Source organism: Delphinus delphis, chromosome 9 (assembly GCF_949987515.2).
Source record: "Delphinus delphis chromosome 9, mDelDel1.2, whole genome shotgun sequence".
Lineage (NCBI taxonomy): Eukaryota > Metazoa > Chordata > Mammalia > Artiodactyla > Delphinidae > Delphinus > Delphinus delphis.
In genome coordinates this window covers 63,284,200-63,301,790 of record NC_082691.1, presented here as the reverse complement: position 1 = coordinate 63,301,790, position 17,591 = coordinate 63,284,200, and the positions used below count along the sequence as shown (strand labels likewise).

Below are 17,591 nucleotides of genomic sequence, written 5' to 3'. Positions count from 1 at the left end.
AAAGAAAAATTTTCAGACTGAAAATGTGTTTAACACTAAAAGTTAAATTCTAAGAGGATTTTGTTATATCCTTAAGGGCCTTAATAAAGCATTTTAAACCTTACCTTTGTGAAGATGGCCAGGGGCATGCCATACTGGTCCTCTTCCAAACCAGAAATTATCCCTGGTATCAGGACTACCTGGCCTGTGTTAGCTTGAGGTTGTACAGTAATCGGAGGACTGTCTGAGGGCAAAGAGTCCTTTGGAAATGAGTTTGTCTGTTCTGATCCCACCTGTTCTCTTTCTTTCAAGGAGGAGTCCTCTAAGACACTAGGATCCAAGGTCTCCCAGTCACTTTCTGAAGACTCTGGAGATGGGCGAGAAGGAGGTTTCAAATATTGATTGCTGTCATTGGGTTCCTGTCCTTCACTGCTGTCATCATCTACCTGGAAAAAAGGCTCTTCAGTCTTCATGGCAGCATCTCTTCCATGGTTTCTCATCATGATTTTCTCAACAGTTTCCAAGTTGGTATTTGAAATGTCAGGAGCAGGCATAGAAACAAACTCATCTTCAGTGGGATTACTTTCTTGAAGCCCAACATCTTCAGACATACTCTTTCGGGGTCTATATTGAGAACTATCACTGAGACCATGTTCAATCATGCCTAAAACATACAATATTGGTGAACAGTTTGGCTCATAATAAGGTAAAGGAAAAACAAGAGTTGTATATTCTGCTTTAAATACTGGAACTCCCTTGAAGTAAGTCAGAAGAGACATACAAATATCGTATATTAACACATATATGTGGAATCTAGAAAAATGGTACAGATGAACCGGTTTGCAAGTCAGAAGTAGAGACACAGATGTAGACAACAAATGTATGGACACCAAGGGGGGAATGTGGGACGTGGGGGTGGTGGTGGGATGAATTGGAAGATTGGGATTGACATGTACACACTAGTATGTACAAAGTAGATAACTAATAAGAACCTGCTGTATAAAAAAAAAAATAAAAATAAAAAAAATACAATCAAAATAGTGGAACTCTCCTATAAAAATTTTAATAAGCTATGCTTGCACAAATTTCAATGAGAAAAAAGAGAACAGAGAACAGAAGCAAGAAGAATTACAATCCTGCAGCCTGTGGAACAAAAACTACATTCACAGAAAGATAGACAAGATGAAAAGGCAGAGGACTATGTACCAGATGAAGGAACAAAATAAAACCCCAGAAAAACAACTACATGAAGTGGAGATAGGCAACTTTCCAGAAAAAGAATTCAGAATGATGATAGTGAAGATGATCCAGGACCTCAGAAAAAGAATGGAGGCAAAGATCGAGAAGATGCAAGAAATGTTTAACAAAGACCTAGAAGAATTAAGGAGCAAACAGAGATGAACAATACAGTAACTGAAATGAAAAATACACTAGAAGGAATCAATAGTAGAATAACTGAGGCAGAAGAACGGATAAATGACCTGGAAGACAGAATGGTGGAATTCACTGCTGTGGAACAGAATAAAGAAAAAAGAATGAAAAGAAGTGAAGACAGTCTAAGAGACCTCTGGGACAACATTAAACGCAGTAACATTTGCATAATAGGGGTCCCGGAAGGAGAAGAGAGAGAGAAAGGACCCGAAAAATTATTTGAAGAGATTAGAGTCAAAAACTTCCCTAACATGGGAAAGGAAATAGCCACCCAAGTCCAGGAAGCGCAGAGTCCCAGGCAGGATAGACACAGGGAGAAACACACCGAGACACATAGTAATCAAGTTGACAAAAATTAAAGACAAAGAAAAATTATTAAAAGCAACAAGGGAAAAACGACAAATAGCATACAAGGGAATTCATGAAACATTAACAGCTGATTTCTCAGCAGAAACTCTACAAGCCAGCAGGGAGTGGCACTACATATTTAAAGTGTTGAAAGGGAAGAACCTACAACCAAGACTACTCTACCTGGCAAGGATCTCATTCAGATTCCACAGAGAAATCAAAAGCTTTACAGACAAGCAAAAGCTAAGAGATTTCAGCACCACCAAACCAGCTCAACAACAAACGCTAACGGAACTTTGCTAAGTGGGAAACACAAGAGAAGAAAAGGACTTACAGAAACAAACCCAAAACAATTAAGAAAATGGTCATAGGAACATACATATTGATAATTACCTTAAATGTGAATGGATTAAAAGCCCCAACCAAAAGACAAAGGCTCGCTGAATGGATACAAAAACAAGACCCACATATATGATGTCTACAAGAGACCCACTTCAGACCTAGGGATACATACAGACTGAAAGTGAGGGGATGTAAAAAGATATTCCATGCAAATGGAAATCAAAAGAAAGCTGGAGTAGCAATACTCATATCAGATAAAATAGACTTTAAAATAAAGAATGTTACAAGAGACAAGGAAGGACACTACATGATGATCAAGGGATCAATCCAAGAAGAAGATATAACAATTATAAATATATATGCAACCAACCTAGGAGCACTTCAACACATAAGGCAACTGCTAACAGCTGTAAAAGAGGAAATCAACAGTAACAGTAACAGTGGGGGACTTTAACACCTCACTTACACCACTGGACAGATCAGTCAGACAGAAAATTAATAAGGAAACACAACCTTTAAATGACACAGTAGACCAGATAGATTTAATTGATATTTATAGGACATTCCATCCAAAAACAGGAGATTACACTTTCTTCTCAAGTGCGCACAGAACATTCTCCAGCATAGATCACATCTTGGGTCACAAATCAAGCCTCAGTAAATTTAAGAAAATTGAAATCATATCAAGCATCTTTTCTGACCACAAGGCTATGAGATCAGAAATCAATTACAGGGAAACAAAGGTAAAAAACACAAACACATGGAGGGGCTAAACAATACGTTACTAAATAACCAAGAGATCACTGAAGAAATCAAAGAGGAAATCAAAAAACACCTAGAGACACATGACAATGAAAACACAACGATCCAAAACCCATGGTATGCAGCAAAAGCAGTTCTAAGAGGGAAGTTTATAGCTATACAATCCTACATCAAGAAACAAGAAACAAACAAACAAAAAGAAACAAGAAACATCTCAAATAAACAATCTAACCTTACACCCAAAGTTAGCAGAAGGAAATAAATCATAAAGATCAGAGCAGAAATAAATGAAATAGAAACAAAGAAAACAATAGCAAAGATCAATAAATCTAAAAGCTGGTTCTTTGAGAAGATAAACAAAATTGATAAACCATTAGCCAGACTGATGAAGAAAAAGAAGGAGAGGACTCAGATCAATAAAATCAGAAATGAAAAAGGAGATGTTACAAGAGACACCGCAGAAATGAACAGACCAATCACAAGTAATGAAATTGAAACTGTGATTAAAAATCTTCCAACTAACACAAGTCCAGGATCAGATGGCTTCACAGGTGAATTCTATCAAACATTTAGAGAAGAGCTAACACCCATGCTTCTCAAACTCTTCCAAAAAACTGCAGAGGGGGCTTCCCTGGTGGTACAGTGGTTGAGAGTCAGCCTGCCTATGCAGGGGATGCGGGTTCGTTCCCTGGTCCGGGAGGATCCCACATGCCGCGGAGCGGTTGGGCCCGTGAGCCATGGCCGCTGATCCTGCGCGTCCGGAGCCTGTGCTCCGCAACGGGAGAGGCCACAACAGTGAGAGGCCCGCATACCACAAAAAAAAAAAAAAAAAAAATTACAGACCAATATCACTGATGAATATAGATGCAGAAATCCTCAACAAAATACTAGCAAACAGAACCCAACAACAAATTAAAAGGATGTTAAGTGACCAACACCCCCATGATTGAGTGGGATTTATCCCAGGGATGCAAGGATTCTTCAATATATGCAAATCAATCAATGTGATACACCATATTAACAAGTTGAAGAATAAAAACCATATGATCATCTCAATAGATGCAGAAAAAGCTTTTGACAAAATTCAACACCCATTTATGAAAGAAACTCTCCACAAAGTGGGCATAGAGGGAACCTACTTCAACATAATAAAGGCCATATACGACAAGCCCATAGGAAACATCATTCTCAATGGTGAAAAACTGAAAGCATTTCCTCTAAGATCAGGAACAAGACAAGGATGTCCAGCCTTGCCACTTATTCAACATAGTTTTGGAAGTCCCAGCCATGGCAATCAGAGAAGAAAAAGAAATAAAAGGAATACAAATTGGAAAAGAAGAAGTAAAATTGTCAGTTTGCAGATGACATGATACTATACATACAGAATCCTAAGGATGCCACCAGAAAACTACTAGAGCTAATCAATGAATTTGGTAAAGTTGCAGGATACAAAATTAATGCACAGAAATATCTTGCATTCCCATACACTAATGATGAAAAATCTGAAAGAGAAATTAAGGAAACACTCCCATTTACCATTGCAACAAAAAGAATAAAATACCTAGGAATAAACCTACCTAATGAGACAAAAGACCTGTATGCAGCAAAGTATAAGACACTGATGAAAGAAATTAAAGATGATACAAACAGATGGAGAGATATACCACGTTCTTGGATTGGAAGAATCAATAATGTGAAAATGACTATACTGCCCAAAGCAATCTACAGATTCAGTGCAATCCCTATCAAATTACCAATGGCATTTTTTACAAAACTAGAACAAAAAATCTTAAAATTTGTATGGAGATACAAAAGACCCTGAATAGCCAAAGCAGTCTTGAGGGGAAAAAAACAGAGCTGGAGGAATCAGACTCCCTGACTTCAGACTGTACTACAAAGCTACAGTAATCAAGACAATATGGTACTGGCACATAAACAGAGATATAGATCAATGGAACAAGATAGAAAGCCCAGAGATAAATCCACGCACCTACAGTCAACTAATCTATGACAAATGAGGCAAGGATACACAATGGAGAAAAGACGGTCTCTTCAATAAATGGTGATGGGAAAACTGGACAGCTACATGTAAAAGAATGAAATTAGAACACTCTCTAACACCATACACAAAACTAAACTCAAAATGGAGTAGAGACCTAAATGTAAGACTGGACACTGTAAAACTCAGAGGTAAACATAGGAAGAACACTCTTTGACATAAATCACAGCAAGATCTTTTTTTGATCCACTTCCTAGAGTAATGGAAATAAAAACAAAAATAAACAAATGGGACCTAATGAAACTTAAAAGCTTTTGCACAGCAAAGGAAACCACAAACAAGAGCAAAAGACAACACTCAGATAGGGAGAAAATATTTGCAAACAAATCAATGGACAAAGGATTAATCTCCAAAATATATAAATAAATAGCTCATGCAGCTCAATATTAAAAATACGAACAACCCAATCCAAAAATGGGCAGAAGACCTAAATAGACATTTCTCCAAAGAAGACATACAGATGACCAAGAGGCACATGAAAAGCAGCTCAACATCACTAATTATTAGAGAAATGCAATGAGGTGTCACCTCACACCAGTTAGCATGGGCATCATCAGGAAAACTACAAACAACAAATGCTGGAGAGGGTGTGGAGAAAAGGGAACCCTCTTGCACTGTTGGTGGGACTGTAAATTGATACAGCCATTATGGAGAACAGTATGGAGGTTCCTTAAAAAATTAAAAATAGAATTACCATATGACCCAGCAATTCCACTCCTGGGCATATATCCAGAGAAAACCATAATTCAAAAAGACACATGCACCCCAATGTTCATTGCAGCACTATTTACAACAGCCAGGTCATGGAAGCAACCTAAATGCCCATCAACAGACGAATGGATAAAGAATATGTGGTACATATATACAATGGTATATTAGCCATAAAGAGGAACGAAATTGGGTCATTTGTAGAGACTTGTGTGGATCTAGAGACTGTCATAGTGAAGTAAGTCAGAAAGAGAAAAACAAATATTGTACATTAACACATATATGCGGAACCTAGAAAGATGGTACAGATGAACCAGTTTGCTGGGCAGAAATAGAGACACAGATGTAGAGAACAAATGTATGGACACCAAGGGGGGAAAGCAGCAGGGGGTGGGGTGGTGTTGGTGTGATGAATTGGGAGATTGGGATTGACATGTATACACTGATGTGTATATAATTGATGTCTAATAATAACCTGCTTATAAAAAAATAAATTAAAATAAAAAACGAGAGAGAAAAGAAAATGTCAGACAAAAGAGAAACCTATGGCCAAAGTGAAAATGTCAGGGAACTAGATCCCACATGCCACAGTTAATAGATTCCCTCATGTCGCTTCCCTGGTGGCACAGTGGTTAAGAATTTGCCTGCCAATGCAGTGGACACAGGTTCGAGCTCTGGTCCAGAAAGATCCCACATGCCATGGAGCAACTAAGCCCATGCGCCACAACTACTGAGCCTGCGCTCTAGAACCCGTGAGCCACAACTACTGAAGCCTGTGTACCTAGAGACTGTGCTCTGCAACAAGAGAATCCACCGCAATGAGAAGCCTGTGCACCACAATGAAGAGTAGCCCATGCTCACCGCAACTAGGGAAAGCCTGTGCGCAGCAACGAAGACCCAACACAGACAAAAATAAAATAAATTTTTTAAAAATTAATTAATTAAAAAAAAGATTACCCCATGTCTCAACTAAAAGATCCCATGTGCTGCAACTAAGACCCAGTGCAGCCAAATAAGTAAATAAATATTTTTTTTAATAAAAATAAATAAACTTCCGGAGGAAAAAAAAATAGAATGGTAACCCTAACCACTTTTTCCTTGAAAATTTTTATCATTCAAAGGTTCATGGACCAAAAAAAAAAAAGGTTCATGGACTTCCCTGGTGGAGCAGTGGTTAAGAATCCGCCTACCAATGCAGGGGACATGGAGTTGAGCTCTGGTCAAGGAAGATCCCACATGCAGTGGAGCATCTAAGCCCGTGTGCCACAACTACTGAGCCTGCACTCAAGAGCCTGCAAGCCACAACTACTGAGCCCATGTGCCACAACTATGAAGCCCTCGTGCCTAGAGCCCATGGTCTGTTATAAGAGAAGCCACTGGAATGAGAAGCCCGCGCACTACAACGAAGAATAACCCCTGCTCACCACAACTACAGAAAGCCCGTGGGTAGCAACGAAGACCCGATGCAGCCAAAAATAAATAAGTATACATACTAATATGTATAAAATAGATAACTAATAAGAACCTGCTGTATAAAAAATAAAATAAAATTCAAAATAATAAAAATAAATAAATATTTAAAAAAACAAAGTCCAGGACAGGGCTTCCTTGGTGGTACAATGGTTAAGAATCCGCCTGCTAATGCAGGGGACACGGATTCAAGCCCTGGTCCAGAAAGATCCACCATGCCGCTGAGCAACTAAGCCCAGCACCACAACTACTGAGCCTATGTGCCACAACTACTGAAGCTCGCACACCTAGAGCCGTGCTCTGCAACAAGAGAAGCCACCACAATGATATGCCCACACACCGCAATGAAGAGTAGCCCCCACTCTCCGCAACTAAGGAAAGCTCGCGCGCAGCAACAAGGACCCAATGCAGCCAAAAATAAATAAATTAATTTTTTAAAAAAAGGTCCAGGACAAATTATAAAAAGGTAGAGTAGAAACCGCTACGCTCTTACCTGGAAAAAGGGATAACACTGTCATCAGGGCACCCACCAATTTATTCACTGGAGAAATATAAAAGAGAACCTGAAATGGAGTCAATCAAAATTAAATCAGAAAATCCATGAGTCCACAATGATACTTTAAAACAAGAAAAAAGAAAAGAAGGGAGAGGGGAAAACTCTTTACAGAAGTGTAACAGCTAAAACATACAGAATTTATGATAGAATCAGAAAATCACCAAGCCATCTATCATGGTTCAGGTAAAAATTACCAATGGATGCTAAAACTATTGTGAAAGGTTGTTGGGCAACAGGATATCCACATATCTTCAAATTTATCAACCCACAGTTTACCTATTAATTGCAAAGAGAAAAAACAAGTACCTAATTTAAAGAAACCTGGCAACCACCACCTGAATCAGATGATCAAATTTCACATTGCCAATAATAATACAAACAGTTATGGGGCTCCTGATGTGATGCCCCGAGAAGGACACACCACCACCTGTATTCTTGCCAAAAAAATTTAATCTGAAACTAGTGACAACAATCAGACAAATCTAATACTATAATGCAACTAATCTGGATTCTTAAAAAAAAAAAATTAAAAGGCCAATGTCATAAAAACAAAGAGAAACAAAAAAAGAGCGAGGTGGTGGCACTGTTTGAGATTAAAGAAAGCTAACAATGCAATAAATGATCCTTGGTCTCCAGATTAAGAAAACCAACCAGCTTATAGGACATTATTATGACATCTGGGGAAATGTGAAAATGGACTGTACATTAGATAGCATTTATTATATCAATGTTAAATTTCTTGAATGTGAAAATGATATTTTGTCTGTGGGAATGCACCCTTATTCTTAAGAAATATATCCAGGGCGTGTTAGGAATCGGGCTGCACAGCAGGAGGTGAGCAGCCAGCAAGCAAGGAAAGCTTCATATGCCACTCCCCATTGCTCGCAGTACTGCCTGAACCATCCCCCCTGTCCCGCCTCCGATCCATGGAAATACCGTCTTCTGTGAAACTGGTCCCTGGTGCCAAAAAGGCTGGGGACTGCTGTCCTAAAGTATTTAGGGATGAAGTACCATGGTGTCTACAAATTACTTTAAAATTATTATGATTCAGGGAGAAAAATGAACACATATAAAACAATGTAATGCAAAAGCAAAATGTTAACAACTCATAAACACAGATGAAGGGTATAAAAGTGTTCATTATATATTACTCTATCAACTTTCCTGTAGGTTTGACATTTTTCAGAATAAAAATTGACAAAAATTAATCCGGAACAGGGTTCAGTTAGATAGTGCACTAAAACTAATGCTGGTGATAATTAAATTAGAGGAAAAAAACAAGCATGTAGTTGCTCAGGTGAGAGTTTTTTCTTTTTTTAAACCATTAAATCATTTAGTGGCACTAAGTGATATCCAGTAAAGCGTAACATCCATCATCTCCTGTGCTCTCCTTACACATTGCTTATTTGAATGCTTTGCAAGTACAGAGAAACCAAGACTGCATTAAAAGATGTCCTTACTTTATTAAATCAATATAAAAAGTGTGTACCTGTGATTTGCCACATTAAATAAAGTCTACTTGATCATAAGTGCCACTGCATGTGGCTAGGCTAAATATTATTTTGCAAAATTTTGTTTCAGATACATGTATCCACATGTGCTCTAAGTTTCAATGAAAAACATTTTTTATTATGGGTTGCAATAAAAAGTTTGAAACCTACAACTCAACAACAAAAAATACAAACCTGATTAAAAATGGGCAAAGGACTTGGATACACATTTCTACAAGGAAGATATGCAAGTGGCCAAAAAGCACATGAAAAGGTGCTCAACATAACTAATCATTAGGAAAATGCAAATCAAACCCAGGAGATATCACCTCATACCTATTAGGGACGGCTACTATCAAAAAACCTGAAAATAACCAGTGTTGGAGAGGATGAGAATAAATCGGAACACTTATGCGCTGTTATTAGGAATGTAAAGTGATTTAGCTACTGTGGAAAAGATGGCAGTTCCTCAAAAAATTAAAAATAGAACTACCATGTGATCCAGCAATACCACTTCTGGGTATACACTCCAAAAAACTGAAAGCAAGGTCTTGAAGAGACATACATAGACCCATGTTTACAGCAGCATTATTCATGACAGCCAAAATGTGGTATGTACATACATGGAATATTATTCATCCTTAAAAAGGGAGGAAATTCGGACATCTGTTGTACATGGATGAACCTTGAGGACACTATGCTAAGTGAAATAAGCCAGTCACAAAAACAAATACTTATGATTTCATTTATATGAGGAACCTAGAGTAGCCCAATTCATAGAGACAGAAAGTAGAAGGGTGGTTGCCAGCAGGTGGGAGAAAGGGAGAATGAGGAGTTAGTGTTTAATGGCTACAGAGTTTCAGTTTTGCACAATGAAAAGAGTTTTAAAGATGGATGATAATAGTACAACAACAGGAACATACTTAACACCATGAAACTGTACACTTAAAAATAGTTAAGATGGTTAATTATATGTTATGTGTATTTTACAAGTATAAACTATTTTGAAAGGTTGAAACACTGTACTAGTACATGTTAGTTTCATTCACTTTTTAAAAATTTACTTTTTTTCTGTTTGAAGAAAGAATACATATTCATCCAGAAAGCTAGAATACAGAAAAGTGTATTTCCTTCTTAAAAATATAGCCAATATTCTCACCACACTGTTGCTGTCTTTCCTCCTACTCTTTTCAATTAATATATATTTAATTATAAAATTGGAATCATGGGCTTGATATGTAGCTGGGCAAACTTTTTTCACTTAACATGCCATGAAACACCTTTACAACAATAAAAAAAAACCCACCCAGAATCTTTTTTGTTGTTTGGAAATTATATACAAAATAAATCAATACTTAGTCACTGATAATTCATTATTAAAAATGACTGAAAGAATCTCTTAGATAGAGCTTTGCATCAACTAAGATTAATTCTGGAAATTAAACCTCTAAGAGAACAATTACTGGGCCAAACGGATAAACATTTTTATGGAAACAAAATATACTGGATATTGTGAATGGCTGACTCTCCAATATCCATTCCACCCTACTTTACTGAGCACAGTAATACAGTGTATACAACTGGCCACAGATCCAGGGATGGCTCCTGATTACTCTAAACCAGAGGTCAGCAAACTTCTCTATAGAGGGTCAGATAGTAAGCATTTTTCATTTGTGGGCCATTTGGTCTCTGTCCCAACTACTCAACTCTTCCACTGTAATGCAAAAGCAGCCATAAACAATAAGGAAAAGAATGGCTGTAACTATGTTCCAATAAAACTTTATTTACAATAGGTGGTAGACCAGATTTGGCCCTGGGGCCTAGTGTGTAGACTCTTGGTCTAAAATCCCTCATCTAAATCTTTGATCTAAAATCATTGCAATCCCATCCCTTTGTACTAGAGAGTGGTCTGGAACCCAGGTTTAAGCCAATCAGTACAGGCGTTTCTTTGGCACCAATTATTGGTTCTGGGTAGGCACATGGCCTCATAGGCCCAAAGGAATTGACAGGAAGAATCCTTATTAAATGGTGTGCGAAGAGGTATTATCTCTGCCACCAGTTATAGCTAAGGAAGCACATAGTTCAATTACTGTTGGCAGTTATCCTACACTACAAGGGAAGTTAGGCTCAAGATAAAGCAAGCACTGTGGACCACAGAACAAAGAGATGGAAAAAATCTAGGTATTTAAATACATTGTCAAACCATTCAGTCAATCCACTCTGAAGTCTGAAGCGAGCCAATACATTTCCTTATTTTTTAAGTCAATTTAAATTGAGTTTTCGGGACTTCCTTGGTGGACCAGTGGTTAAGACTCTGTGCTTCCACTCTAGGGGGTATGGGTTTGATCCCTGGTAGGGTAACTAGGATCCCTCATGCCGCATGGCACGGCATGGCAATCAATCAATCCATCAAGAGAACTTTCTGTTATCTATAGTCAAAACCATTCTGATAACTGAATACTATCAAATTGCCCCCAGAAGAGACTGCATGAATTTACACTTCTATAGTAGTGGACAAAAATATGTGCTTTAGCCCACTGTACTTTTATGGCCAAAAAAGTCTTAATTTATACTTTACCATTAGTTTCAATTTTATATAGTATTTAAGAAATGTCAATAAATATTAAATATTCTAAACATTCAAATCTCACCTTCTTTTCAAGAAGAATTAGTTTAAACAGGATTAGGACCTGAAGAAAGAAAAAAAAACTATCAAAATAAGAAACTCAAGCCTATTTTTCATTTGCCTTTGCCTCTCCTCAAACATAACCATGTATCACTGAATCAATAATATTAAATAATTCTAGAGCTTTAAACACTACATTGAAAATTATGAACTTATACTGAGAAATTCCTGTGTCCTCTAAAAATGTGAATACCACTTAAATTGCTATCAAATTGCACTTTTCGGAATAAGTTGCGCCATTTTTGCTTGAAATATCTGCAAGCTCTTTAAAGTTAAGGTACTATTCATTTACTTCTGGATGTCCAGGGCATTCACAGAGCAGATACCCATTACAGCTGTTAAGTGAATGATCAATGTGTGTATGTCCCAGTCAACAGACGCCTTAAGAATAAAGATCAAAAGATATAAGTATAGATATTTTACTGGAAAATGTTTCACTCTCAGGGCAACATATAAAATACTCTGCAAGATAAAAACATGTTTCTTTTAGATGTGGTATACATATACAATGGAATACTACTCAGCCATAAAAAAGAATGAAATAATGCCATTTGCAGCAACATGGATGGACCTAGAGATTATCATACTAAGTGAAGTAAGTCAGAAAGAGAAAGACAAACGCTATAGATATCACTTATATGTGGAATCTAAAATATGACATAAATGAACTTATCTATGAAAGACTCACAGACATAGAGAACAGACTTGTGGTTGCCACGTGTGTGTGTGGGAGGAGTGAATTGGGAGTCTGGGATTGGTAGATGCAAGCTATTATATAGAGAATGGATAAACAACAAGGTCCTATAGCACAGGGAACGATACTCAACATCCTGTGAAAAAAAGAAGTTTTTTTCCACTCTGATTTCATGATATCCAAAATTACAAAAACCATAGAAAAAAGTATCCTATCCTGCACAGAAATAAATGACACTATTTGTATACTTTTAGAAATTTCTACCATATAAGCACTACGAACACTTTCAACTTTGTATCACTATGACAGCTGTCTCAGGAAAACTAAAACACAGTTATGCCACGCTCTACATTAGACCATGCAGCTCGTGGAATTTGCCCAGTTAAGTAATTTTAGTACGTCATAAATTAAATAACATATCATACCTTGTGTCGAAAATGAAGCACAAGATCTCGAGGAGATAGACCTATAATGTTAAAAAAAAAAAAAAGCTAATCTATGACTACCAACTACTGTTTTTGTCAAAGAAAGTTTTAACCTCCTCAAAAGAAAGGCAGGTAAAAGTAGGAATATGCAAATATTTAAATATTTATGTAATATCTCATGCACACACATAATCAGAATTTATCAAATACTGTTAACAGTCAAACAGCACTGCGATAGAACTTTGCAATAATGAAAATGTTCTAAATCTTCACTGTTCAATAGAGTAGCCATATGTGGTCACTGAGCACTTGAAATATGGCAAGTGTGACTAACAAACTGATTTTTAAATTTTATTTAATTTCTATTAATTCTAATCTAAATGTAAACAGTCACATGTGGCTAGTGGCTCGTGTTGTGGTCATGCAGCTCTAACACCTCCCCATTTTCCAGCCATCTTACAAATTACCCAAGTTTAGAAACTATGAAGCTTGTACTACTGTGGCAGTCAATCATTTAAACATGGTTTTTGGTCACTACACCCCATAGGCTACTATTTCTGAATCACAATCTTCTCTGATCATCTGCCATAAGACAAGATAAATTAATTTAGAGAAAAACATATTCTCAGAATAGGAGCTTTGTAACCAGCTTACATTACACACAGGATTGCAAAAGTGAAGTTCCAGGGTTTGGCTACATCATGCTAAAATGGGAATTGAGCAAGCGTAAATCACTATGTGATCAACAATTTTTTTAAAACATGAAAAGGACATTTATTGAGTGCCTAACACACAAATGAATGTTCTGGGTTGTCAAAATAGCATAAAACCCTCAACTTGAAAAATCTTAGAATAGAAAAGAGCTAATAAGCAGATTTCTCTCTCTTGCTCTCCCTCTGTGTTATGACAGGGAACTGACCTGGTCAGCATTAACGTAAGGAAAACAAACTTCCATTATTACTCTGAAAAGCAGAAATTTTCCTTATACAATTAATAGTTGTAAATTTTGATACAAGTATGTTACAACCCTTCTTAATGCAAATGCTGTCTCAGAAGATATTTAAGGAAGCAGCAGCATCAAATGTTGGAGAATTTAGATCCCATATAGAAACGTAATGCTTATCATGAAGTTTTACATGCAACTCAGCATGCCAAACAAAAAGAAACAAGGGCATTTCTTCTGACTTGTAAAAAAGTGACTTACCAAGATATACCTGGGATCCTTCTAATGAAGTTCCTCCCAGGGAACTATTCATATGTTCATAGAGCTCCTATAAAATAAAAATTCAGTTTAGAACACTTTACTATCATTTTAGACACTGAATTAGAAATAGGATGATCAAGGGAAAATTGGTTCTTTAACTGAGGCAATTTTGTCTCTCTGAAACTTGCCAGTTTCCAGCAATCCTTCCTTCTCTTCCTTTACATATCAGAGCTTGATTCATTTCCATGGTGGTACGGATTCCTAGGATAAATTTCCTCTACTTCCTTGCTAAATAACTAACTGTCCTACTCTCACTAGAATCCAGGAGAGATCCATGTTCTATACATCCATGGCAGCCTCAAGAAAAACATATTATCCATCTTCAGTAAAGTAGGAATGTGGTTTTTCTGTGCTTTTTAGTATGGGAGTTAGGATCCAGAAATGCGATATATAAACATACTGCTCAGTGTATTAATAACATAACAAATGTAGAGAAGAAATGCCATAGCGAAAGGGCTATTATCCATTAACAGAAACATTTATGTCATAGTCAACTGTCAATCATTATTTTCTAATAAAAGATGGCTTCATTAAGTTTAATAAGTATGAACTGTACATTTTGGGATGATCATTGGCTCTTCAATATTATTTTCAAACAAGAATGTCCTTCTTAAGCTAATAAATGATTAGCTCACACTATTAAAAATCTACTTGATTCATCAATCTGTCTTCACACACATCTATGGGGGGGGGGGATAAAGTTACCTTTAGAATGGAAATTTGGGAAAAATCCTTCTCTTCAAAATATGCATGCGTAATGAGTTGAAGTTTTGCTTGAAGTAAGCCATAGAGAGGCTTAAAGAAAAAGAGAAATTACCATTAGTTTGATAATAGTAAAAAAAACAAACACCCCACGACTTTTTAACTTGAAAAGACTGAGAAGGAAAAAGTTACTGACAACTTTAGTATCTTATTATTCACAGCTGAACGTTAAGTCACTGTTCTAGCTCCTGGACTGCAGCTGCAAAGTGCCTGACCCACTCAGAGCACCGGGGTTGAGAGTGAGCACAGACCTCCTGGGTCTTGCTGCAGTCACTCAGCTGCGTAACTCTGGGCACTTAACCTCTCCATGTCTGCTGACTGATGTGAACATGGGTATATGAAAAGACAGTACATCTTCTGGGGATTTCTCATCTTAAATAACACAGGTAAAAGCACTTTCTAGAGTATCTGGCATATAGAAAGCACTTAAATGCTAGCCATCATTATCATAAAATTTAAAACATATCGTAATCCTGCACACTGTTCTGCTAGCTTGTAGTAACGTTTAATCATCCTTATAGCACTAATTCTTATATTCAGTTGAACATTCATGATTAAATTTAATTTCATTTCCCCTTTTTTTGCCCTCTATAGAGGCTTAAAACAACTAGTCTGTGTCCTTTATAATATCCTATATCATATTCTTTTGTATATCCGAAAAAAGATACTCCTTAATTCTTATTTCTCTATTTAAAACCTTCTTCCTACCATTTCCATCCTTTTATGTTCTGTTCTAGATGTTTTCTGGTTTCTGTGTCCTTTTTAGGATGCAGAGACTAATGTTGAATATATACTCTAATTAGTTAAAACAAGTAATAGTGGAATAGTTTTCTCCCCCAATATCCCGGTTAATATATCATTATTTCTATCTAAATATATTTTTATATATAGACTAAAATGCACTATGAACCACCAAACATTTTTGTGTGAGCTGGCTCTATCTGTCTGATAAAACTGGCTTTTCACCCCAATTTTATCACATAGCAGTTACATGTTCATGAGAGTTAGACATTTTTTCTCTGAGATATATCTTTATTTGTGAAATGAGAACAATAAATACTTAGATCTCTCTTCTTACGAGGATTAAAATGACAACTATATCTAAAAAGTGCCTGGTATAGAATACTTGACATATAGGCACTTGATAAGTGGCACTTGTTATTATTATTACTGTTCTTTGAAGAATTATTCAGGAAGCCTTTCAACATGTTGTGTTTATTCAATATCCAGCACTCCTATACTTTGGTCATCTGGTCCAGCATTAAAAACAATAATTCACTGATGTATATTTTTTCAGGCTACCCTTCTAGAAACTGTGTACAGGAATCAGATTAGCAATTTACCAATTTTCTGATATTGAAGTCTTTTATAACCATTCCTTTCCTAGGAGACTATTCTTGCCCTATATTTAAAATTACTTGGGACTTCCCTGGTGGCGCAGTGGTTAAGAATCCGCCCCCCTATGCAGGGGACATGGGTTCAAGCCCTGGTCTGGGAAGATCCCATATGCCGCAGAGCAACTAAGCCCACGCACACAACTACTGAGCCTGTGCTCTAGAGCCCGCAAGCCACAACTACTGAGCCCGCGCGCCTAGAGCCTGTGCTCTGCAACAAGAGAAGCCACTGCAATGAGACGCCCGTGAACCGCAAGGAAGAGCAGCCCCCGCTTGCTGCTCTAGAGAAAGCCCGCGTGCAGCAAAGAAGACCCAATGCAGCTAAAAAACAAACAAAAAATTACTCTCTTGGAACAAATATCCTGATCCTCAAAATCTTATTAGTAAGGTCCATAGTACTAAATTATTCTCACTCAAGTTTTTTTTTAAAGCTTAGTACTAAGCAAGCTACATTTAAATTGTCTGTGAATATAAGAAATTGGAACAACTGCAGAAGAAATAATTAAATAAAACCATAGTTTTTTTGGTGACTAGGCTAATGAAATATTCTGTTTTGCGTTAGGTTAACTGCAGAAACATTTGTACTCAGTAATCATATAGATCTAAGATAATTAATATGATAGATATCTAGATATTTTTTCCCACAAACAGAAGTGGGGGGACTATATTTTACATGTAGAACTAGGCATCTGGTGTTACTGGTAAAGGTGTTATTAACCCATTAATAATACAAATGGGACATCACAAATGATTTAATAGAGACAGCTATGAAAAATAAGAAATGCTATATATTTTCTTTTGAAAACTAAAAAGTTAAAATGATTATAAACTTGCATCTGATCAACCTGTACAGAGAAGAAACAATTTTAAAGTGTTGTTATAGTACAATTCATTATGTCATTTCCTTTCCTCAAACATTTTCAGTTTTTTGTGTTTTTTTTTTGCGGTATGCAGGCCTCTCACTGTTGTGGCCTCTCTGGTTGCGGAGCACAGGCTCCGCAGGCGCAGGCTCAGCGGCCATGGCTCACGGGCCCAGCCGCTCCACGGCATGTGGGATCTTCCCGGACCGGGGCATGAACCCGTGTCCCCTGCCTCGGCAGGCGGACTCTCAACCACTGCGCCACCAGGGAAGCCCACACATTTTCAGTTTTTAAAGAGCAAGCTAGGGATACAATTTTTCACTGCAAAGAGCCATGCACTTTTGTATCATCAATAAAATCT

At 37.1% G+C, this 17,591-nt stretch overlaps 1 protein-coding gene across 5 annotated transcripts in view; it reads right to left on the bottom strand.

Annotated features, from left to right (window-relative positions):
* The window catches only part of AVL9 (AVL9 cell migration associated), a 92,963-nt gene that overhangs the window by 51,271 nt on the left and 24,101 nt on the right, over nt 1-17,591 (bottom strand). For all 5 annotated transcript variants that reach the window (XM_060020691.1, XM_060020692.1, XM_060020690.1 and 2 more), the window contains exons 5-10: nt 14,920-15,009; nt 14,155-14,221; nt 12,951-12,991; nt 11,797-11,835; nt 7,593-7,662; nt 105-643 (exon numbers count right to left, since the gene is read on the bottom strand). In XM_060020691.1, coding sequence (XP_059876674.1) covers nt 105-643; nt 7,593-7,662; nt 11,797-11,835; nt 12,951-12,991; nt 14,155-14,221; nt 14,920-15,009 — 846 coding nt within the window. The remainder of the gene's footprint in view (nt 1-104; nt 644-7,592; nt 7,663-11,796; nt 11,836-12,950; nt 12,992-14,154; nt 14,222-14,919; nt 15,010-17,591) is intronic.